Raw genomic sequence first — 21400 nt, forward strand, 5'->3', positions numbered from 1 at the left:
GCACACAGTGCTCAGGAGTCAACCTTTACAGCTCCCCCTGGAGAAGAAGTATCTTCTTCACTGTAGAAAGGGACCTCAGGTTTGTAACCCTTTAGGACAAAGGGTTCATTACTAAGGGCAAGCACAGGTACTACAGCAAAGGCAGGGAAGCAGATGCTGTATTATTTCAGGGAAAGTTGCAGTGCTCAAAATCTGTAACTAAGTTACAAAACCACATCTTTAAGCAGGATGTTTTACAAGTTGCATTTATTGAAACATGGTTGCAGAAGCTGCTGAGTCCACTGATGCCTACAAGAAAGTACAGAATCACCTCTCACCCCACCCCCAGCAGCTTTAGGGCCCAGAGCCCCTGCTCAGGGCACAGCCGTGCAGCACTTTGACCCAACACACACTGGGTGCCCCCAGCAGCGGGGTGGCCTCCTTTGCTACCCCCAGTTGTCACTGTAACACTAAAGGCCAGCGCTCAGCAAGAGGAGTGGCTGCTCAGGGCAGCTGCATGGCAAGAGCACTACAGTCACACAGGACACAGATGCAAGTGTAGTTACAAGAAGCTGGAGGTCAAAAAGGAGTGAGTTCCAGTTTTTAAAAGGAAGATTTATTTAACAAGTTTCACTTAGCGCAATACACCTAAAAAGGAAATCACAATACAATGAAAGATTAAATCAAGGCCTCAGAATTTTATACGAACACCAAGACCAAAATCCTAAAGTAGCCGTATTGCGTCTCAACATGTTTCCCCCATTAACTTAAAAAAAAAAAAAAAAAAGCTTTAACATGCCTTACAGGATATTAAAAGAAATAAACTAGAACTAACATGCCAAATGTTCACTTTGATTTTCAGACACAGCTTCTATATTGGTTCTTTACAAAAAAGCATGTCTCTTTCAACATGTATTCAAAACAGTGTCGGATGTAATATGGTATAAGAGCAACATTTAACATAATTCAAACAGCTTTAACCTAAATACGCTTACTGCTTAAATACACTCCTACAACAAAACTAACTTGAGAAACGCTCCAAATCATTTAACAGTTAAAGTCTTTACTTGGTTATTACATCCTAGATGAATGTTCATTTCTGTATGTTCAAAAATACTGAACCTGAAGGGTTTTAAAACAATCCTGAATTCACTTACAGTAAAGCATAAATCACAAGCTCGTATTGCAAAACTGTTAAACTTAGTTTTTTGTTTTTTTGTTTTTTAAAAAAGATGCGACCAAAAGTCAGCGATTGGTTACATTCCCCAGCCACCACTCATGTTGGACATGTTGGACATGCCGCCCATGCCGTTCACTCCCATGGATGCGCGGTTCCCACTGCTGTAGTAGCTGCTGTTCATGGCGCCCTGGCTCCCGGGGTCTGAGGGGGAAACCGACAGCAGGTTCACAGCTGCCTCAGGCCGACTCGAAGCATCCTTGCCCCAACGCCTGTCCTTGCTGGGCCACCTCGTAAATACCGTCTACCGTGCCCAACGCTGCAAAGTGTCAGTTTACAGCTCCGTACCCAAAGTCAGTCACCGGTTGTTCAATGACAGCATGAGCTCTGCATCACCCCCTTCCCAATCCAGAGCTTTAGCACCGCTCTGGGGGCATGGGGAGGACCCAGCCTCCCACATCCCCTCCCCCCCCCCCGTTTGTACTGTGTTGAAACAAAGCTGGTCTCCAGCTTTTAGACTAAGAAAGGAAGTGATCAGAGCAATGCAAGTCTGGAGACTGGCATTTCCTACTCCTTTCAGAGTAAGTTTCCACATTTCCTCCCTCACCTTCCCATTTCTCTTTTGAATAGATTCCCCCCCCAGTTATCCATAATTTTTAACATTCACAACAGCCACGTCTTCCAGGGCTTGTGCTGCCCAGGCTGTAGCACAACCCTTCAACACCAGTGAAGGGCATGTTCAGCCAGCAGCACCCAGCCCACCTGAAACCAGCAAAGAAATGCTCTTACCATAGCCACTCATGCTGCTTTGACCTCCATATCCTCCTCCATAACCCCCACTCAGCTGCTGGCTGCCTGGAGCACCATAACTGGATTGGCTTCCTTCCAAGTCAAGGATAAAAACGTTAAGAACTTGGCTGTCAAAGTCTGCTCATCATCAACAAACCCATCCCTCACCCAACAGCCCCAGCATTCTGCCACAGCCTCTCTCACACCCAGGGAACTTAAGTATACAAGGTAACAAACTCAAGGAAAGTGACTGAGTTTCTAAAGACACCCCTCCAGTCAAACAGGACTTCAAAAATTGCTTTTACTTTTGAAGTTTCTCTGGACTGTACAGAACAGTGTGGTGTTCTATTGGTCTGCATTATACACAAGACACCCCAAAAGACTTAAGCTTGGCTTTAAGTGACCTCACACAGGACTGCTGCTGCCTGTCCAGAAGAGCACCAGCTCATTAACTGGAGTTCGTATATGGTCCCAACAGACTTATTCCTGCTCCACACTGGTTGTGCACCACAGCACTGCTGTGGCTCACTTAAGCTCACTAACAACTGCTCTTCACCTCATCGTTTGTAAATCACCCCTACAAAGCTCTTCTGTAGTTCAAGTATCAATATTAGACTTCAAACATTTTGTGATCAGAGTACTACAACAGCAGCAGTGTACCCACACCCCCACACCCTCGAGAAAGGAGCCCCCCCAGAAACCAACCCCACCTTCACCTCTAAGAAACCAGCCCAGCTGGGTGTCAAGAGGGTATCTGCCTTATAGACACAACAGCAATAGACTTGTGTTACTAACAGACATTTTAGATTTTTAAACAATTTTGGGGTTTGATAGAGCAATTCAGACAGTTTCTCCCCAATTCCAAATACATTTCTCCCTCACCACCAAGAACAAGCTTGAGTGGCAGGTCACGTGCCACAGATACATCCTCCATCACCAGACTATGTCCCAAGAAGGGAGGTGGAAAGAGAATAAAAGGACAGGAGGAAGCTTCCACTTTTGCACCACCCACATTCCCAGAAGCCACTCATCCCACCAGCCACACCACACCACATTTTATTTAACCTAATAATTGTCAAATATATTCCCAAAAGGTTTACATACCTGCCAGTGTGCTAGTGTTCCAATCTTGGACTACCCCTTCCGATTCCTTGACTGTGTGATTAAGACAGAATGTTGAATTTCAGTTTTGATCCAGGCACAGAATAAGCAGGAGCTGCACAAAATGCGCCAGCTTCCTTCAATAGCAAGCACCTGTTTAAAAGTGCAGCGAGATCGTCACACATACCCATTGCTCCCATCATCTGACTGCCGTAGGCACCACCAGTTCCTCCTGCTGTAGAATTCAGGAAGAGTTCTACGTATCTGTGTTCTGAAAGAAGAAAGTTTTGCCATGAGACCATGCAGCTTGTCTCACTGCAAGTGAAGCTGCAGTAAAATCTTTGGCATTCCAGTGACAGCACACGCCCTACAGCTGCACTGCTGTCATTTCCCTAAATCCACCTATTCCAAGCAGCCAGACTTACGCATATTTGCTTTGTCTTTGGACATAGCAGCCACTGCATCCTCGTGAGTAGCAAATTCAACGTCTGCCTCTCCAGTTACTCTGCCATCTGGTCCAATTTCAATGTGTACTCTTACAGGGTTCAGAGGTGAGAAGAACTACACACAGAACAGTCACACAGATTAAAACGCACCGATGCAACAGCTGGGGTTTACAAGCAGCCCTGTTCTCCAAAGGAACACTCTCCAGCTGCAGTGCAGTTGGCATGTCCAACGAGGACCACAGGACCCGAAGGCATGCACAAAGGAAGGGAAGGGAGCAGCATTTGGGACTCACGTTGTAGATGTCGTTCTCCGTGGCTCTGTAGGGCAGACCTCGCATGTGGACGCAGTGGCCAGTGGTGCTCTGGAAGGTGGACGATCCGTCGCCGTACCTGTGGTCCGACATCCCTGCAGAGAAAAGAGTCCATTCTAGGTCTTTCAGATGTATTTTAGTTTCTTTTGACACATGTCGTAAGTTCAGTTACTGTTCCTATTAGAGATCTCTTACCTCTTCCAAATCTATCAGAACCAAACCCATAGCCATCATTATACCCATTGTAGTCATCATAACCTCCATAACCTAGAAACAGATTGGACATGTTCATTTCAACTACACAAAGATCCAAATAAACGTTCATTTCGACTACAGAAAGATCCAAATACACACGTACACACTGCAAACAACAGCTTACAAAGTTTCATTTCTTCTACAAGAACTAAAGCCAAGGACACATACAAACCAGCAGTTACAAAGCAGGGAAGACACTACCAGGTCCAAGTGTTGCTGCTTTTCATACGAGCAGCTCCCTCGGACTCTGTGCACTTACCTCCTCCGTAGGCTCCACGCCTCATTCTCTCCAAGCTACTTCCTCTACCCAGGCTGTTGTATCCGCGCGTAAGACCGGGCCTGTCGTACGGACCAGGCCTCTGCATTGCCAACAGCTTGCGAGGAGGGTCGTAGTGAGTGCGCACTTCTGCTCGGCTACTCTTGAAGATCTCAATGTACCTACGAGTGTTTCCACAGGAACAAGTCAGTCTTTGATTCCTTCCACAAACACCTCACAACTTCACATTACAACAAGCCATTTAGTCATAGCCTTGACACTGGCGGTAATTTTAAGCCAGGTTTCCTTACATTATGTAGGCAATGACATTCTATTTTACGCTACATTACAATCAAATCAGTGTATTTTCAAGAAATTAAAATTACTGAAGGGTTTATGTGCTCCTCATACTTGGCAGTATCCCAGCCTTAAGGGTGGGGGAGCAATACTGATTCCCCACCCACCTCCCCCCAATTTAAGGTGTTAGTCAAAAAACGTAGGAGGGACTGGCGTCCACTCAACTCAGCACCATTTTGCTTGAGGCAATGGAAACAGAGGGTTAAAAACCTGGTCTCCACCAAGAGTTTAACCCATCAGGATGCCACAAAAAGCTCTGCACGTACTAGTGAACCCAGCCTATGCTTCAGTGATTCAGCGTAGGCAAAAGGTGCATGCTTCAATGAAAAATAGTCACAAGTAAAATAGAATAAAAACCCTTTGTGACAATTTCTTGAAAGCTATGCTTATTACATTGAAGATTAATACAGTAAGTAAATTTGTTACATTTCAACTTATAAAACAAGTTTAGAAAGTATCACATTTTCTTATGGTAGTAAGAGTACTGTGCATGTCTTTAGAGCTAAAGGCAGAATTGGTGCTATTTGAGAAGTTAAAGCCATAGTCTCTCAACTTTGTCACTTCCAAGCTATCAGTTTTGCACTCCTGTTATTACTCAGGTTTCAAAGCACAATTTAGTTTAGCCCAATTTTATCTTGCACGTTTTGGGTAGATCCAAACAGTCTGTGCCACAGACATAGCAATCAATGGCTTCACTCATCACTGAGTTAGGGACCAAAACGCTGTTTTGATTTGGATGTCAACACTTTCAGAAGAGAGAATATGGATTTAATTGTTTACCATAAGAAAAGTGACAGAGCCAACCAACCATCCATCCCCACCTGTGCCCTATTCTTTCCTTGTGTTTCTTTAGAGCCTTTTCAGCTATTTCCTGTGAAGCAAACTGCACGAAGGCCTCCCCCGTACTCCTCCCCTGGAAGTCCACCGGCAATGTTATCCCATTTGGCACGATTTCCAACCCTTCAACCCAAGGACAAATAACCCCAGTAGGGGGGCAATATTAACATCACAAGCCCAGTCATGAGTTTTTTCTTATAGCTTTAAAAACACCAGAATTTAAACACTTTTAAGTGAATGGTATGTTGATTCTAGAACACCAGAAGAAAAAAAGGCACGTCAACAAAGAGCTCCACGATCACATACCATTCAGTTCAGGTTCTTAACCCACCCTGCAGAGCACAGAAATGCTCTGAGAGTCAGGAACAACTCCTCAGAGAAAGCATCTAATGCAGGGTGCATTAAGAACCTCACATATTATTACAAACCTCTTCAATTCTGTGAAAGTATTTAAGATGAACTTTTTAAGAGAACTTAAATTCAAACACAGCAAATTAAACAGCTTTATATAGAACAGGTAATTTTACTAGAAGTCACTCAAATAAAATAATTAGTCTTATGCAAACATCAAGTTTCAGCATTGATTTTTTTTATCTTTAGGAGTGCTTAATTAAGAAAAAAATCATGAAGTAATTTTAAAGTATTAGTTCCTGAACAGAAGAGGCACATTTTGTATATTAAGCATTAACAGTTTTTAAAGCTTGAATTACTTCACCAAGTAAGAAAAAAACAGCTTAAAATGTACATGCTTAGAAATTGCTTGTTCATATCACCGATTCAGAAAACAAAAAACAAGTCCTGAAGTTGTAAAATTGGAAATATTTCTACTGTATTTTAAAGCAAAACACTAAGTTCAATTATATCTTGTTATAGCAAAACATTTAGAAATCTACTATTTTGAAAATACTATCAAAATGAAATCCTAAAGAAATCAATAGCTTTTATTCTTAGGCATTTTTAATAGTTTGTAATTCCAGTTTCTAAAACATACGGTAGCTGCAAAAAAAGTAAAAAATTAGTCAAAATAAGACATTATCTCTTCATCCACAAAAACTTTGAGCTAGGCAACATCAAGGGTTTCTTTCTTTCCCCATAGAAAGAGAAGGGGGCAAATCTGTACTTGGGTAGAGTTCAACAGGTTGTTTTTCTCTGGAATTTCATTCAGTACTAAATCTATGCTTGGAAGAAGCCATGGGCTCAATGCCTGCCCTTTCTCAGATCCTGCTCCTCACACAGAGTCCGGAGGTGGGGGTGTTGTACATCCTTCACTGACAGGGTAAAGCAGCAGAGACTGGGGGTGGAAATATCCTCTCACCTGAATTGTTCACTTTAATTCGGAAGGCAAGACACTTGTTTTCTGCAATGCTTACATGGAACAATATGTCCCACTAAGTATATATTCCAGTAGCTCTTTGGCATTCCCTAAATTATGATCAGGTACTTCAGGAATTGATCCAATGGATCCCTCAAGCACATATAACTAATAAAAAATTGGTTTATCTAGTTTTAATACCCATAAATACTGTTGGAAGGACTACAGGGCAATCCACGTTTCTTTGGTTTGTCGGGGTTTTTTTTTTAGCATAAACCAATAGTGCTATAGCTACTACTTTTATCCCACATACCTGAAAAAAACTGTACAATTTCTTCTTTACTACAGCCAAATGGGAGTCCTCTAAGACGTACAAAACCATCATTAGCTGTATCAGGGCTGTTGGGACCAGTATGCTTCAGAACCCAATCCATTTCAACGTTGTTTGACTTGAAAACTGTAAAAGGCACTTAGAATTAATGCATTCTGGAAAAAGCAACGGTTTTAAAAGTCATTTGCCTTGAAACTAGTCAACTTATGATATACAAGTCCATTTGTCCTTCCACATGCATTTTAAAGAGATAAAGAAACGATCAACCAAAAACCCATCAAGCACAAACACATGTAAGTCAGTTACTAGACCAACTGAGTCAAACCTTCAACGTATCTGTGTCCCATTGTTTCTCTGTCTTTTTTCAGGGCCAATTTCACATCCTCCTCTGATTCAAGTTCAGCAAATGCTTCTCCACTTGGCCTGCCCTCCCTGGTGTAGATGAAACGGATACCCAGAGCCCCGTTCAGAATTTTGCAATCTGAAAACAAAATAGAAAGGTCAGAATTAATTTAGTTATAACAGGAACATTGTGACTTTACAAGTTGCATATATTCTAAAGAGAAAAATGTAGCAACAACTATCAAGTTGTACCAAGATGACAAAACCACAAAACCAGCAGTATTCTTGTTACAACCTTACAAGGACCAAAGAGACTAACTAAAATTAAGTTACTCTTCTAGTCAAACCTACAGATTGGCAACTACAAATTATCTATCCATTTTCAAGGCTTCTCTGCCTCAAGTTAAATGCACTATCTGCTTTTGATCTTAACTTTCTCATCAGCTTAAAACAAATAAGCAATAATAGCAATCAGTGCAAGTGTAATAAACTAAAGCAGAACCAAGTCCAATTCATCAAATTCCTGAAGCAGCTTTAAAATCCACAGCCACCGCAGAAAGCATGTGTTTCTCACTACAATTCATTACTGCAGAATGCTACTAATTCGGGGCAAGGACACACACGGTGAACACAAGAGAGCCTGTTAGGACAACACAGAGAATTAAACTGATTTAGTTTAATCTCAAGCAAGAATTTTGAAGTTTTCTTTAAAATTGAAGCTTCTCTTTCCTGGTTGCTCAAGCAGCTAAGCCAACTGTGGCCATCCCAGCAACGTGCAGACTAAGCCCCTTTGTGTGGAGTTCCTGCTCACACAAGCACGGCTTTGCATACCGGGCCCTGCCTGAAGTACTTGTTGCATTACAAACTTCATTGGCTCCTGAATGATTCCTGCTGCTGCTCCCTGCAGCGTTCCCACCGGCACAGAGTCCCCGGGAGGGATGCAGGATCCAGACAACAGAGCCCGGCCCCTCTCTGACACCCCCATCCTCCCCGGTCCCACTTACCAGAGAAGAACCTCTGCACCTCCTCGGTGGAGCAGGACCAAGGCAGCCCCCGGACTTTCACCACGTATCCCTCGCTGCTCTCCGTGTTGAGCATCACATTGGGGGTGAGGCTCTGCTCTGTCTCGGCTTCTGTGGTTGCTGGAGAAGACCAGAACGGGCCCTTTGAGACTCGTGCTCAGCACGGCCGCCACCCGCACCCCCTCAGAGCGCCCGGCGGCCCCCCTGGCCTGTGCCCTGGCCCTCCCCGAGCCTCCTCTGCCTCGGGTGCTGCCGCCTCACTCTCACGGCGCCGCTCCCGCCCCCGGCCCGCGCCCTGCCCCTTCCCCGCACGCACACATGGTGGGGCTCCGCGCTGGTTCTAGGGCTCCGAGCCTGATCCGCTGTCCGGAGAGCGCCTAGTCCCGGTCAGGCGGCAGCGAGCGGGCGAGCCTGTGGCGAGAGCGCGCTAGGAAATGGCGGCGGGTGCTCCCGCTTCCGCTGGGCCGGGCCTTCCGCCGCACAAAGAGTGCGGGCCCGGACGCCGCCCTGGCGGGCCCGCGGGCCCCCGGCGATGGCGCAGCGCCCGCGGCGGGTTCGGGGAGAGCGACGTGTGTGCGCGTGCGTGGAGCGGGCACAGAGCACAGGGTACCGAGAGCCTCGCGCCAGTCACGCTCACGGGAGGAGCGGCTGCAGCGTGGCCGGATCGTGCGCGTGCGCGCTGGGCCCGGCCCCGCCCCCGGGACACCCCGCGCGCGCCGCCGCCTGTCCGCGCCTGTGCGCACGCGCCGCCCGCCCGCCCGCGCGCCGAACAAAGCCCCGGCCCCGCGTGCCCCGAGCGCCGCTCTGCGCATGCCCCGCACGCCCTCAGCCCTCCCCTCACCCTCACACCGCCCGCCCGGGCCGGTCCCGGTGCCGACACTCGGCCCGCACCGACAGCGAGGGGGCTCTGGCTGCACAGAGAGGTGTGTGGGAACTAGCACTTACCAGCTTCAAATGCTGACGCTACCCCACGTGAAACAATCTGCTCGCTTCGGTCACTGAAGCCTGGTGTGTTTGGAGGAGATGGGGAGAGAAGAGACAATGGGTCACAATTATCATAAAAGAAAGGAAAAGTTTACTCCCTCCCGTCTCCTCCAAACACACCAGACCTGGCTAGATTTCACCCTGAATCTCATAGTTAGAGGCAGGAGTTACAGGAGTAACTCACCATCTAAGAATCCTCCATGCCCTCTCCTTCCACTGGAAAGAACAAGCAGCTCATGTTTCAACTTGCCCACGCAGGGGAGTAGGGGGCCCGTGCCCAGAGGTGAGCAGGCTCCATAAAGCCCCTGACACGGGTTATTTGGAGCCCAGAAGCTGCTCAGAGCTGCCTCTGGATGAACATCATTCATCCATGCATATTTCTTCTCCAGTCAGTACCAAAAAGGACTGCAAACCTACACAGCCTCATCTCTCATGTAAGTCCTTGAGGTATTTACTTTAAAAACACCGATCTGGACCACTAACAACTACCGAACTGCCACAGCTGGAGGAAAATTTTGAAAAGTGAAAAAAACCAAACCAAAACAAAAAACCCCCGCATACTCAGGATACTTCTGTAAATCGAGCACACGGCGCAGTCGTTTGCACTAATGCAAATCTGCTCAGTGAGTGGAACCGCGTTAGTCACTTCCCGCACAAAGCTGCCCTGCCCCATTTCAGCCGCCAAACGCCCATTTCGGAATCCCGCGGCGGCAGGAGCGGGGTACAAGGGGCGGCGGGAGGGGGCAGCGCCTCCGCCTCTTCCCGGGGAGCGGCCATCCCGCCCACCGGCGGGCGGGATACTTAAAACTGCGCGGGAGCTGCTAGTAACCCCCTGGGCTCCCGCTCCGAAAAGCCATGTCCACCCCCGCCAAGCGGCACCGCCAGAGCCCGGCCGGCTCCCTCGACTCCAGCTTCCAGAAGCGCCTCAGGAAAGTTTCCATCGAGGGGAACATCGGTGAGCTCGGCGGCGCGGGATAGGGGCCGGCCGGGGGGTCAGCACAGGAGCGCGCCGAGGGGCTGGGATGGCGGAGGAGGAGGGGAGAGGGCAATGCGGGGCTTGTCCGCCCGGCTCTGCGGGCAGCGAGGGGCTCTGCAGGGAGAACGGGGTCGGGACCACGTCGGGAAACCACCGCCACGGCCGGGTGCCCGTCGGTGCCCCCGAGGCGCAGGGAGACTGTGGAGATGAGCTGCGCCGCGATGCGCTGCCCGTTCGCTCCCGCCCGCGCCAATTCCCGGCGCCTGCGCGGCCGCTCCCGCGCTCCCCCCGCCGGCCGCGCCGAGCTCCGCCCGCCGCCAAACTCCTAAAATGTCGGCTCGGTGTCTTATCGCCCGCCTGGCCCGGGCGCGGCCCTTCTGGTGCCGCAGATTAGCGCTGTTTTCGCCCCGGGAGCCCCGCGCCCCGAATGCCGCACCGACTGCCCCTCACAAACCTCACCGCTGCACCTGTACCCGTCACCTACCACCGCTCTAATCAACCCCCAGTGAACTTCTCATATCTCCTGCAGCTGCAGGGAAGTCAACGTTTGTGAGCCTGCTGGAGAAGCACAGCGATGAGTGGGAGATCATTCCCGAGCCCATCGCCAAGTGGTGCAATGTCCAGACAACCGAGGATGAGTATCAGGTAGGTGTGCGGGATGTGGGTCAGGACAACCAAACTGCAAGGAATTCTGTGATGAGGGAGCTCTGGCCAAATCCAACCGTACTTAGTCTGCAGTAGCCAGAGTCGTCCCCACTATCACACCAGGTGGTCAGGCACTCAGAAATGTTAAGGCAAGATACTACTGAATGTATATTCCAAATCATATCCCTACTCCACAGAATCACACTAAAATGTGGAACTCGACAAACAACCTACTTAAAGAAGCAGTTATGACTACTACAATCACCTGACAAAAAAGTCTGATCCTATGCCTAAGCATTTTCCTTACAAAAAAAAAAAAAAAAAAAAACCACTACCCTACACACAAAAAACACAAGTGTATGAATTCTCACTTTAACAAACCAGAATTCCAGATTGAGAAAAGGGAATAAAAATCCTGCAAATATGCTGGTACTGAATTTTTTTCTCTTGCCTTCTAGGAACTTTCAACGTCTCAGAAGAGCGGAGGAAATCTGCTTCAAATGCTGTACGACAAACCCACAAGATGGGCTTACACCTTTCAGACTTATGCTTGCTTGAGCCGAGTAAGAGCACAGTTAAAACCAGTCTCAGCAAAGCTACAGGAAGCAGAACATCCAGTGCAATTTTTTGAGAGATCTGTGTACAGTGACAGGTAATTATTCTCATAGCACAGCAAGAACTCACATTAATAGCTCCAGGTCTTTAAAGACATAGAGCTGGAGAACACTTGATATTAAAATAATACCTGCAGGGAGCAGGCTTGATTAAGGGCAGACATTTTTTCAGTACCATGATTTCTGTTCTAGTGACAAGTGTTTTGGTAGTTCATTTTTGTCATTCCTGGCATGAGACTGATGTCTTTCATTGCAGATATGTATTTGCTTCTAACCTGTTTGAGTCTGGGAACATTAATGAAACAGAGTGGTCTATTTATCAGGACTGGCACACATGGCTCTTGAATCAGTTTCAATCAGATATAGAACTGGATGGCATGATCTACCTCAGAACCACACCCCAGGTATGCTCACTGAAGGTGAAAGTTTTTCAGTTCCAACTTCATTTTCCAGGGGCTTAAGAGGGTACAAAAAAGTTATTACAGACTTAACTTGTTTATGTTCAGCCAAGCATTTAAAATTAATGCTCACTAATGTCCAGCATTAGTCCTCCTGAGTTAAGGACCACTTGATCCTTTGAGCTGATTTAACCTACAACACATGATTAATGACCACATTTATACTTCTTTTTCATTTTCCAGAAATGCATGGAAAGGCTACAGATGAGGGGAAGAGAAGAGGAACAAGGAATTGAGCTTGAGTATTTGGAAAACCTCCACTATAAACACGAAACCTGGCTCCATGAAAGGACTATGAGGTAGGAACCCATTTTCTGTAGCAAGTTTCAACTTGCAGGCAAGGTTCTTCCAGCTTTATACTAAAGTTGATAAAACCAAAGTTTAAGTCTAGCTTCACTCAGGCACGCATGAAAGGATTTATTTTTAGACCCACTTCTCAGTTTTCAAAGATGGAACACTTCATCTAATTTGAAACCTTTGTTAAGCATTAGCTCCAACTAGGAAGCTTTATAGCTGTAACTCCAGCAAGGATATGGATTTTGCTAATTGAAAGGGCACAGGAATAGGGCAGATAAAATAAGTGTTCAATGGCCAATCACAGAAGTCACTTACTAAGCAGCTTTGTGTTCCAGTGCATGGGGGGGCAAGGTCCCAACTACCTTTAAACTTGCAGGACTATATTTCAACAAAGTTTAGTTTATTTTGAAGCCAGGATTAATATTTAATCAGAAAGGCTTTTGGCAGACACTGTTACACACAAGAAATCCAATCAGCAACTGAGTGATCTCTGCACACCAACTTCCTTATTCTTACCAGCTTTCCCATCTAAGGGATCTCTAAACGTGAAAGCAGACTTCAAGTTTTCCCCTAAAGGAGCCCAAAATACTCTACTGACTGAGAAGCACTACAATTCTAGGAAAAGTACATTATCAGTCACATCTACTTTCCTAAGTTTGATGTAGGATTACCCAAATGCTTTGGAGACAGAAGGCAGCACATAGTGGGGAATTTTGGGAATGCGTATGTTGTGTACTCATTCCAAACTTGTAAGCAAGCATTTCCTGTGTTTTTCACAGAATCACTTGAAGTCTGCAAGCACAAGTTAGAATGCTGTTCAGCACACTTACTCCATTTCCACACTTAAAAGAATAACTACTGCTTGAAGAGAAAAATACATCCAGTTGCACAACTACTGCTCCCATCTGTTCTTAAACTGAAGCCAAGATGGTCTTGCTTATCTCTAAGACATTTTAAATATCTGTCTTGTAACCTGTTAAAGAGGCCATCCCCATGCAAGGGAGCTTTAAAAATGCATATTAGTAAATGGATTACGTGGGGGAAGACTCAGGGAAAGTGATACTTTAAAAAAAAGTACTCACTCTTACAGAATCAATTCCTGATGATTGATTCTGTGACAAAAAGAATGAGATAAAGAAAGCTAAAGTAAAAAATGAACTATCTTTTCCTCTCACTTGTACATAACAAATAGATACTAAGAGCCCAGATTTGTGAAATCTATGGAAGTTGTGGTGATACCATGTTGACTAGGTTACACAAGAGCAATTAAGGACAAACTTGACTTGGGCTTTACACTTAAGTCATGGCCATCAGCATTAACATCTCAGGTGCACGTAGTAATCTGACTAATGCTGCACCCTTGGAAAGCAACTAAAGAGCTGAAGTCTTATGCACAATACTTTATGCCATGTTCTTCCATTTAACAGAGTTGATTTTGAGAACCTTAAAGAGATTCCTATTCTAGTTTTGGATGTTAATGAAGATTTTAAAAATGATGAGATTAAACAGGAGTACCTGATCGATAAGGTAAGTAGCAAATATTGTTTCTCTGTATCTGCTTTTCTTCTGTAGTTATCAATTTACATGCTTAAAATTTGTGATGAAATGCTTGTTTGAGGCTTGTAAAAATCATTCTCCTTCGAGATCTTTCTGCCCCCTCACACAACACATCTGACAAAGGTTATACACAGGGCTCAGTTTCCTGAAGAGTTCCAAATGCATGAAATGAGACTTCCAAGTAGAGTTGGGAAGAAAAGTAAACAGCCATTTGAGGAAACAAGGTGGCAGTAAAGAGGTCACTTGAGTTAAAATGGTGTTTACCAGTTCCAAGGAAAGGCAAGCCTTAGGGAGTAAATGCTGGAGCAGTGTGTTGTGTGCCCAGGCTGTGGCAAAAAAAAAATAAATAACCAAAACTCCTTAAAAGCATGGGGATGTGCTCTTCTACCAAACCCTCCTCCATCTTGTTCTGGGTCATCAATTTGAGATTACTGCAGAATGACTCCTTCAAGCCAAACCTAATCCCCCCCATTAAATAGCTCAAAATAAACCAGGAAGGGGAGTGCAATGTTCAGTTGTGGAGGTATTTCTTATTATACCCTCATAGAAACCAGCAATTAACAGCTTAGAGTTTTGTACAGACTACACTCAGACATGCCACCTTTAACCTTGCCCCTCTGAAAGGCCACTAGCATTTCAGGCCACGAATTAAAAATGTAGGGGCAAAACATCCTTGGAAACTGTATAGTAACAAACTATTTGTTTCCAAACAAAGGGAAAAGCCTGGTATTTCAGCTTTTAATACATCAAATATTTTATATACTTTTTTGGTTTTGACAGGTCAAGTCTTTCCTGACTTCTTAAGAAGATGAAAATTAATTCAAACAAGTCCCTGAAGTTCCAGATTTAGACTTAACAATCAGTGTGTTCAAGAATTTACTTTAACCAAATGCATTACCTGTATAGCTTATTTTAAAGCAAGACCAAAACGTAAAAATATCATTTGGGTTTTTTTCCCTTGTCTGACTTGTGTGAGTTTGATAGTTTTCTGTATAGCTAAAACGAACAAATATGGGGCGCTTCGATAATGTTTTTCCTGTGTATTCTCCACTGTTTAATAAAGATTTAAAAGTTCTACTGCCTATGAGCTGTTTGTCCCCGCGGGGGAGCTCAGCGGTTGTCAATGGCTGACACCCAGTAAACAGATAGCAGGCGCTGAGCTGGGTTGTTTTGCAATAACTGGCACGGGTTCACCATTTTAAGACGAGACTGTTATGGCGTCCAGAAAAACCTTTACTTTCAACTTCTGCTTAATCGCGTGGCCGTTCCCACCGGCTTTAACGCTACTTAAGACTGGACGTTAGACCTGTAATAAACTGTAATTTGCGCTTATCTCGTTTACGATCTCACCTCCCCCAATCCCCCCCGCACACGAATTCCCCCCAACCCAACCCCCCCCCAGCGCAGGGAGGGCGCGGCGGAGGCGGGACAGCGACCCCGGAGAGCACCCCCCGGCCCGGCCCCGCCCGCACGACGCACGCTGGGGGTTGAGCTGCGCACGCGGCCGGGCCGAGCCCCCTCAGCGGCCCCGCCGCCATCGCGGGGCCTCCGCGGCACCTCCGGGAGAGACCGGCCTCCCCTCCCTCCCCCCCAGTCCTTCCCTCCCGGCCCCTCTCCCCCCCCCGCCGCCGCCGGGCCTTACCCAAGCCGGGGATCTCGCCCTCGGTCTCCTCGGTGTGACAAGGGTCCATCTTGGCCGCGCCTTCCCCGCAGGGCCCGTGAGAAGAACAAAGCTGGGCGGAGGTGGGGAGAGGAAGGGGGGGGCGCTCAGGCGCTGCGCGACAAACGGAAACAAAAAAAAGCTCAGCGGCGGCCGGGGAAGGTGGCTCGTGGCGGCCTAGGTGGTTTCTGGGCGCTCCCGGCGGGGATGGGGGACGATGCGACCGCAGAGCGCTCTCGATGCCGTTCGCTCAGCTCCGAATGCGCAGCGCCCGCTCCGCGCCTATAAATGGCCGCCGGCCGCGCCGCGCCGCGCGCTGACGTCACACGCCGCCCGCCCCCGCCAGCCAATGGCCGCGTGACAAATTGAACACGGCCAGTCACGTCCGGCCCCGCGCGCGCGGCGGGGGGGGGAGTGGCGGATGGGGGGGGAAGCGCGGCCGCCGCGGGGGTCCCGCGAGTCCCCCTCCCCGGGGACTCGCCTGCGAGTCCCGCCTGCCCCAGTTCGAGTCTGAACCCCTCGTCTAGCCGCCGGTTCGAGTCCCGCCCCCGCCCGTCCCGCTCCCCCGGACATGGCGGTGGCCTTGTCCCTCCCTCCCCGTCCGCCCCGCCGATCCACCCCCCTTGCCCCGCTTCGTCCCCGCTCCCCCCTGGGAGCCCCCGCTCACGGCGAGCTGCGGCCGCGGGGCTGCGGCGGCGATCGACGGCTCCGCGCACTGCGGCCCCGCCCGCCGCCCGTGTCAGCTGGGCCGGCCCCGCCTCCCGCCGCCGCCGGGCCTGCGCGGGCCGGGCCGGGCCGGACGGGAGTGTGGGTGCCACAGGAACCCCCGGGCCGCGCTCAGGGGCTGCGGGTGGCGGGGCTGGGTTTGGAGCGGAGTTCCGGCGCTGGAGCTGCCGCTGGGAATCCCCGGGTGGCAGGTGGGAATGGCCACTTCCCACATGGCCTCTGCACCCTCAGTGCGCTCCCTCACAACCTGACTGAAACCCTCCACAAGGAATCATGAGCTGGAACGGCTTCAGGTTAAAATAACTGCAAGGGAGCGGTTGAGCAGATAAGAGGTGACCTTAGGACTGTGGAGGTGTGGCGTCTGCTCACAGCTTTGTTTAGTGGTTAGTGTGAAGAAAATCCCTTTGCTAATCCCCTCTGAAGCCTCAATAGTAAGAAAATGCTGGTGTTTTTTTTTTTGGCTTCTTATAATGTCTGTTAATAACCATACGCTGGGGTACATTTACTATGTGTCATTTTGTTAGTTTTGACTGGACTGTTTAGTCCCCATTACTGCATTTGGAAAAGGACAGAAAATGGGTTTTCTGTTGTTTATGCATCATGATCCAAACGGCTAAATGGCTTTAAGAGGACTGTATTGGCTGACTTGCTATCTAATTTTCAGTGATAAATAAAGCCTGGTTTGCCCAATATTTTCTTGATCTTATGTTTGTTGTAGTCAAAGAGCATTCTGATGTAAGTTTTCTCTTTAATTTTCTCTTAGGAAATTAAAGTCATCCTGTGTTCACACTGACAAGGAGTTCTGCTGCATGAATATCCTCCTAGTGTTAGAAGAAAGGTCATATGAGGGGTTTTCTTTTTTGCAAGTATGTAGCTGTTTTGAAGCTTAGGCAAAATCCAGCCAGCCTTTGACACATCCAACAGGAAGTTTGGTATAAGCACTTCCAGGGGAAGAACGTGACTGTGAACAGCAGAGGCAAGCAAAGACATAAATAGTCATCAAAGAGATATAATTAGCCAATGTATATGCAGTGTTTGAAAAATGAAAATAAATAACAATTCAAGTGCAGTTACTGCTAAGAACAGAAGCCCTTTTCCTCAGAGGCCCTGAATGGTAAGTGCTTTTGCAAGTGGGGGTGGTCCCATGGCATGTGAGCACTTGTAGAGAATGGGACAGGAGATAAAAATCCTGCTGGAAACACTGATACAGGATTTTATTAGGTTTATTGCTTCCACGATTTCTTCTTGGGCATCATGTTTACCCAGCTTTTTATGGTGCCAGCCTGACACCTCCACCTTCCTCTCCAGCAGACCCAGTTGAACTCCAGTGTGTCTGTCTCAGCTCACGCCGCAGCTCTGGGGACGTGTTTTTCTCTGAGAGGGCTTTGTTCTACTTCAGAATTTCCTTGGTTCATTCCTGCGAAGGGGAAAGGCACACCTGCCATCCAGACAGCAGGGGAGGGGAGCTGCTCTCATTTTCCCATTCGCGTTCCCAAAAGATACATTTCGCCTCTTTCAACCTCCGGGGAGGGAGGGCTGTAATCCAAGCCGAGCTCAGCCTGCTGGGTGTTGTAGTCCATCTGGGAGAAAATGGCCAAGACGTGGCCTCCTGATTCGAAACTGCTGGAGAAATGATGTGCCAGGTAGTCACACAGCCCCCATGCAACATCCCCGACTTCCTTCAGGTTCATGGAGCGTGGGGCTGGAAACACTGACCCACAGCAGGGGGCCCAGTCCAACCTGCAGAGAGATGTATGCACAAAGCTCAGGGTGCATGTGAAGTGTTAAGCTGTACCAAAGTAAAGCTCTTGAAGCCTTCTACCTGCTCAGGCACCAGGCTCTCTTTGTTAGCTTGATTATGTTTCTTTCCTCGGAGAGAAAAGAGTGGAGAGAATCTGCAGCTCTGGTTCAAGGTTTCCATAGGCATCCAACCATATGGAGACACTTTGCATGTCTGGGAGTGAAGCAGATGCTCATTTCTGAGTAGGTTTTGGAGACATTATTGCAATGCAAAAATAATTACCAACGTTTTCTTTGTGAGTCAGCATTTGCCATTTCAGGGAGAAGTGATCAGAGCTTAAAGACCTGCTCTGAAGAGATGACAGAACCCCTTATCCATCATCACTGCATGCACCTTCCCTTTCTTCCATAGCTAATGTTATCCATGTGTTCTGCATCCATCATAAACTTCATTTTTCATGTCTCAGCTACATGTGTTGCATGTGCCTCGTGTTTGCATATGAGCACCTAGAATTCGGGATCTTACAGTTAATCTGCAGACCTGATTAACCCTCAATAAATACTGCTGCAGCTGACTTGCTTTTCATTTGAGATCTGAAAACAGGGAATACACGGAAATCTTATACCAATGCTTTGTGGGTTTCTGTGTGCATGACTTCCAGTCAAAAGCCCTACAATTCAATTATAACCTTTCTGTTATTTCCCATGGCTTTAGAAACAGCCTCTAGCTGTGATGCTGTGACAAATAGAAGCTAAACAATGCTATTAAAAATGCATGATGTGTGTTCTGCCACATTAGATAACATGGCCATGTTTATCACCCACTAATGCTGCCAGTTCACAGCTTTGCCAGTGCAGCCTCCCTCCCACATTTGCTTTGGACAATTTAAGTGGATTTTTGGCTACACTTCACCTTTCTTTCTTTTCACTTCTTTTTTTTTTTTCTTTTTTTTTTACCTTTATTCACTACTCTGAAAATGGTGGTCCCAGCAGAGAGTGGACAGAGCTCTTGTTTCCCGATCTGTAGTTCACTAAGAAGCCCAGCCAGTCTGGAAAACAGTTGGAGAGGCTGATAAACACTGCTTTAGTGAAAAGCAGATACCCAAGTCCCTAGTTCTCTGTGAGGCCACTGCTGCACTGTTTGAATCCATCACCCTTCCCTTCATATCCACAGCTTGTGCTCACCATCTTTTGCCATTGCAAGAATGGAAGAGTTGCCTCTGTTCTGCTCCCTCGGTGGTCATGCCTTCTCGGGGCTGGGTTGGGAGTTCATCAGGCTGGTGCTTTTCTGCTTGTTCCTGTAACTCGGGCCGTCACCGTTTCGGTTCTGCAACATCGTAATTATGGCAGTTGGCAGGACACCTTTGGTTTCTCCCGATGGGGCTGCCTGGCTGTGAGCGCGGGTGCAGCAGTGCTGCGGTGACTCCTGCAGGTACCGGGGTGTTTTGCCTGCCTGGGCTGTGTGGCCGTGAGTCAGCTCTGGCCCGGGAGCCATCTGGCCGTGCAGCTCCGTGCTGAGCTCATCAGGCTGCTCCCGGGAAAGGTTTCTTCGCTCAGGCAGAACATTCACAGCAGTTCAATCCGTGTGCTGCCAGGGGAGTGGTGGGCAAGTGGCCATTTCCATTCCTCCCAACAAGCCTTGCCTGCATTTCCTCACACCCTCCCAGAAGGAGAACGAGCTGCAAAGCTGTAAAAACTTCATATTGGGGTGACTCAGTCCGGTGTCCTGAGAGTGTGCTGTTGGAGCTGTATCAGGGCAGATAACAGTCCAGAGCTCTTGTTATCTTGGCCACCCACATCCATGAAATACAGCCTATTTTAGCCCCTCACCAACTGCAGGCTCAGAAGCACTGACCACAGCAGCTCACTGTTTTATCCTCGCTGGCATGATGATCCCTGACTTTCCACTCCTTGCAGGCAATGTTGCCTTAGTTAGGGGTCATCCAGCTTTCTCTTGTCAAGCAGTGTAATGTCAAAGCAACGTGGCTGATGCACATGCTCAGGCACTGATCTTTTATTCTCTCACTCCACAAGTGAGTCCTCCTGAGTGCTGCCCTTTTGCTCTCCCTACCTGACTTTTACCTTTAGTCCCTGAACACAGAGTCTGGTACAGCATCGGTAGGGGCTAGAGCTGGGCATGCTCTTCCCTAAGCTACCACAGCAGGAATGTGAGTTTTCCTTTGGAGGGAGGGCATTCTCAAAGGGGCATGTTAAGGCCTGCTCACCTTATATATACCGTGGCTCTGCCCTTACCCCGCGAAAGGTGAATTCTTGGTGCTCTCCTACAAGTGGTAATTGCTGGGAAGTAGAAAACTGATGAGGATGAGGCAAATTGTATCCTCAAGGTGTGGATTTTCCTCCCAGTCTGCTAACGAAGTGGCAGATAGCTTTGGGTTTGCTTAGATTTTACCCCACTATCAAATGCAGGAATGTTTTTCACTGCACAGGGCTGTGGCCTGTGGTTAATGTGAAGGGCAAACGTGCCTGCAGGCAAGGGGCCTGCTCTCACTGGCCTGTCTGAAACACCCTGTGCTCCATCCACTGCTGTGGCTCCTCCGTGATGGTGTTTGAGCCAAGCACAGTGCTCTCAAAACCGCAGGTATGACACGGGTCAGCCACAGCCACCCCAGTCCCTCTCTGTCTCTCCAGCGAGGGTTGTGCTCTTGCACTTCCACCCCCCAGTTCCCCCTGAGCAAAGCACTCCTTCCTCTGATCTTGGTCTGCTACATCCCCAGCAGATCTGTGTGTCCGTATGTTTACTTGGATCAACAGGCTTCTGGATCTTACTGCCCATAATGTTCTCCCTAGTTTTGGCATTGATGGATACAGAGCTCGAAACGACTGTACTGTAAACAGGCAATCCCCAAAATGCTGGGACATTGACGGCAAGGCCTCTGCAGACTCAGCACATAAAATGGGTCACTACTGAGGGTATTTCACTTGAACAGCTCCTCTGTGCCTGCCTTTCTTTTTCCCTTGAAGTCACTTGCATGTGAACAAGTAAAACTAAGACAAGGGGTAACAAAGTGAGGGTGAGGAATGGAGAGGGGAAAGGAAAGTGTCCCACAGTCCCTCTCTGGAGTCTGCATCCTCACAGTTCCAGCCGGTTGCCTCCCCAGAGCTCTGATCCTGGTGCTGCTACAGAAATAAAGGCCCATTGAGAAGCCTGGCTCCAAATTAGCATTTGAATTCCCTTGTAGTCTGTTGTCAGATGGGCAGGAGGTGGGT

The 21400-nt window shown here is 47.9% G+C and overlaps 3 protein-coding genes across 13 annotated transcripts; 2 read left to right on the forward strand and 1 right to left on the reverse strand.

The window, feature by feature from the left end:
• Positions 1–229: 229 nt before the first annotated feature.
• Positions 230–16454, reverse strand: HNRNPH1 (heterogeneous nuclear ribonucleoprotein H1). 8 transcript variants are annotated; one of them, XM_039384282.1, is made up of 15 exons: positions 16374–16454; positions 15689–15820; positions 9461–9520; positions 8498–8635; positions 7477–7632; positions 7134–7277; positions 5493–5631; positions 4318–4496; positions 3999–4070; positions 3786–3925; positions 3472–3607; positions 3234–3317; positions 3050–3100; positions 1946–2038; positions 1023–1360 (listed from the first exon to the last, which is right to left on the reverse strand). In XM_039384282.1, the coding sequence occupies exons 2-15, from the start codon at positions 15735–15737 to the stop codon at positions 1236–1238; spliced, it is 1566 nt and encodes a 521-aa protein (XP_039240216.1). In that variant the 5' UTR covers positions 15738–15820; positions 16374–16454; the 3' UTR covers positions 1023–1235. The 8 variants fall into 8 exon arrangements, with proteins under 8 accessions (XP_039240217.1, XP_027579880.1, XP_027579883.1 ...); XM_039384283.1 differs by lacking the exon at positions 16374–16454 and having other exon boundaries at positions 230–1475; positions 15689–15984; XM_027724079.2 differs by lacking the exon at positions 16374–16454 and having other exon boundaries at positions 574–1360; positions 3786–3919; positions 15689–15980.
• Positions 9501–15120, forward strand: LOC113989475 (deoxycytidine kinase 2). Of its 2 annotated transcripts, XM_027724086.2 has the most exons (7): positions 9501–10454; positions 11005–11120; positions 11579–11772; positions 11991–12138; positions 12376–12491; positions 13917–14016; positions 14827–15120. In XM_027724086.2, the coding sequence occupies exons 1-7, from the start codon at positions 10355–10357 to the stop codon at positions 14848–14850; spliced, it is 798 nt and encodes a 265-aa protein (XP_027579887.1). In that variant the 5' UTR covers positions 9501–10354; the 3' UTR covers positions 14851–15120. The 2 variants fall into 2 exon arrangements, with proteins under 2 accessions (XP_027579887.1, XP_027579886.1); XM_027724085.2 differs by lacking the exon at positions 14827–15120 and having other exon boundaries at positions 13917–14187.
• Positions 16114–17501, forward strand: LOC113989476 (proline-rich protein 2-like). Of its 3 annotated transcripts, none has more exons than XR_005564641.1 (2): positions 16114–16239; positions 17196–17501. XR_005564641.1 is itself a non-coding variant. In XM_039384287.1 (2 exons), exons 1-2 carry the CDS (start codon positions 16278–16280, stop codon positions 17201–17203), a joined length of 354 nt encoding a protein of 117 aa, XP_039240221.1. In that variant the 5' UTR covers positions 16272–16277; the 3' UTR covers positions 17204–17501. The 3 variants fall into 3 exon arrangements, 1 of the variants encoding a protein (XP_039240221.1); XM_039384287.1 differs by lacking the exon at positions 16114–16239 and adding an exon at positions 16272–16623; XR_003541280.2 differs by lacking the exon at positions 16114–16239 and adding an exon at positions 16648–16815.
• The last annotated feature ends 3899 nt before the right edge of the window (positions 17502–21400 follow it).

This window comes from Pipra filicauda, unplaced genomic scaffold (genome assembly GCF_003945595.2).
Source record: "Pipra filicauda isolate LSUMZ 115617 unplaced genomic scaffold, ASM394559v2 scaffold344_size1527164_pilon, whole genome shotgun sequence".
Taxonomy (NCBI): domain Eukaryota; kingdom Metazoa; phylum Chordata; class Aves; order Passeriformes; family Pipridae; genus Pipra; species Pipra filicauda.

What these genes read in the sequence shown, in the direction of transcription:
- LOC113989475 (XM_027724085.2), top strand. Translation starts at nt 10,355, where the DNA reads ATGTCCACCCCCGCCAAGCGGCACCGCCAGAGCCCGGCCGGCTCCCTC. An exon ending in TTCCATCGAGGGGAACATCG is followed by an intron (nt 10,455 to 11,004) that starts GTGAGCTCGGCG and finishes TATCTCCTGCAG; the next exon opens with CTGCAGGGAAGTCAACGTTT. An exon ending in CAACCGAGGATGAGTATCAG is followed by an intron (nt 11,121 to 11,578) that starts GTAGGTGTGCGG and finishes CTTGCCTTCTAG; the next exon opens with GAACTTTCAACGTCTCAGAA.
- HNRNPH1 (XM_039384282.1), bottom strand. Translation starts at nt 15,737, where the DNA reads ATGGACCCTTGTCACACCGAGGAGACCGAGGGCGAGATCCCCGGCTTG. An exon ending in GGTGCAGAGGTTCTTCTCTG is followed by an intron (nt 7,633 to 8,497) that starts GTAAGTGGGACC and finishes TTTTGTTTTCAG; the next exon opens with ATTGCAAAATTCTGAACGGG. An exon ending in GAACACTAGCACACTGGCAG is followed by an intron (nt 2,039 to 3,049) that starts GTATGTAAACCT and finishes TTGACTTGGAAG; the next exon opens with GAAGCCAATCCAGTTATGGT.
- LOC113989476 (XM_039384287.1), top strand. Translation starts at nt 16,278, where the DNA reads ATGGCGGTGGCCTTGTCCCTCCCTCCCCGTCCGCCCCGCCGATCCACC.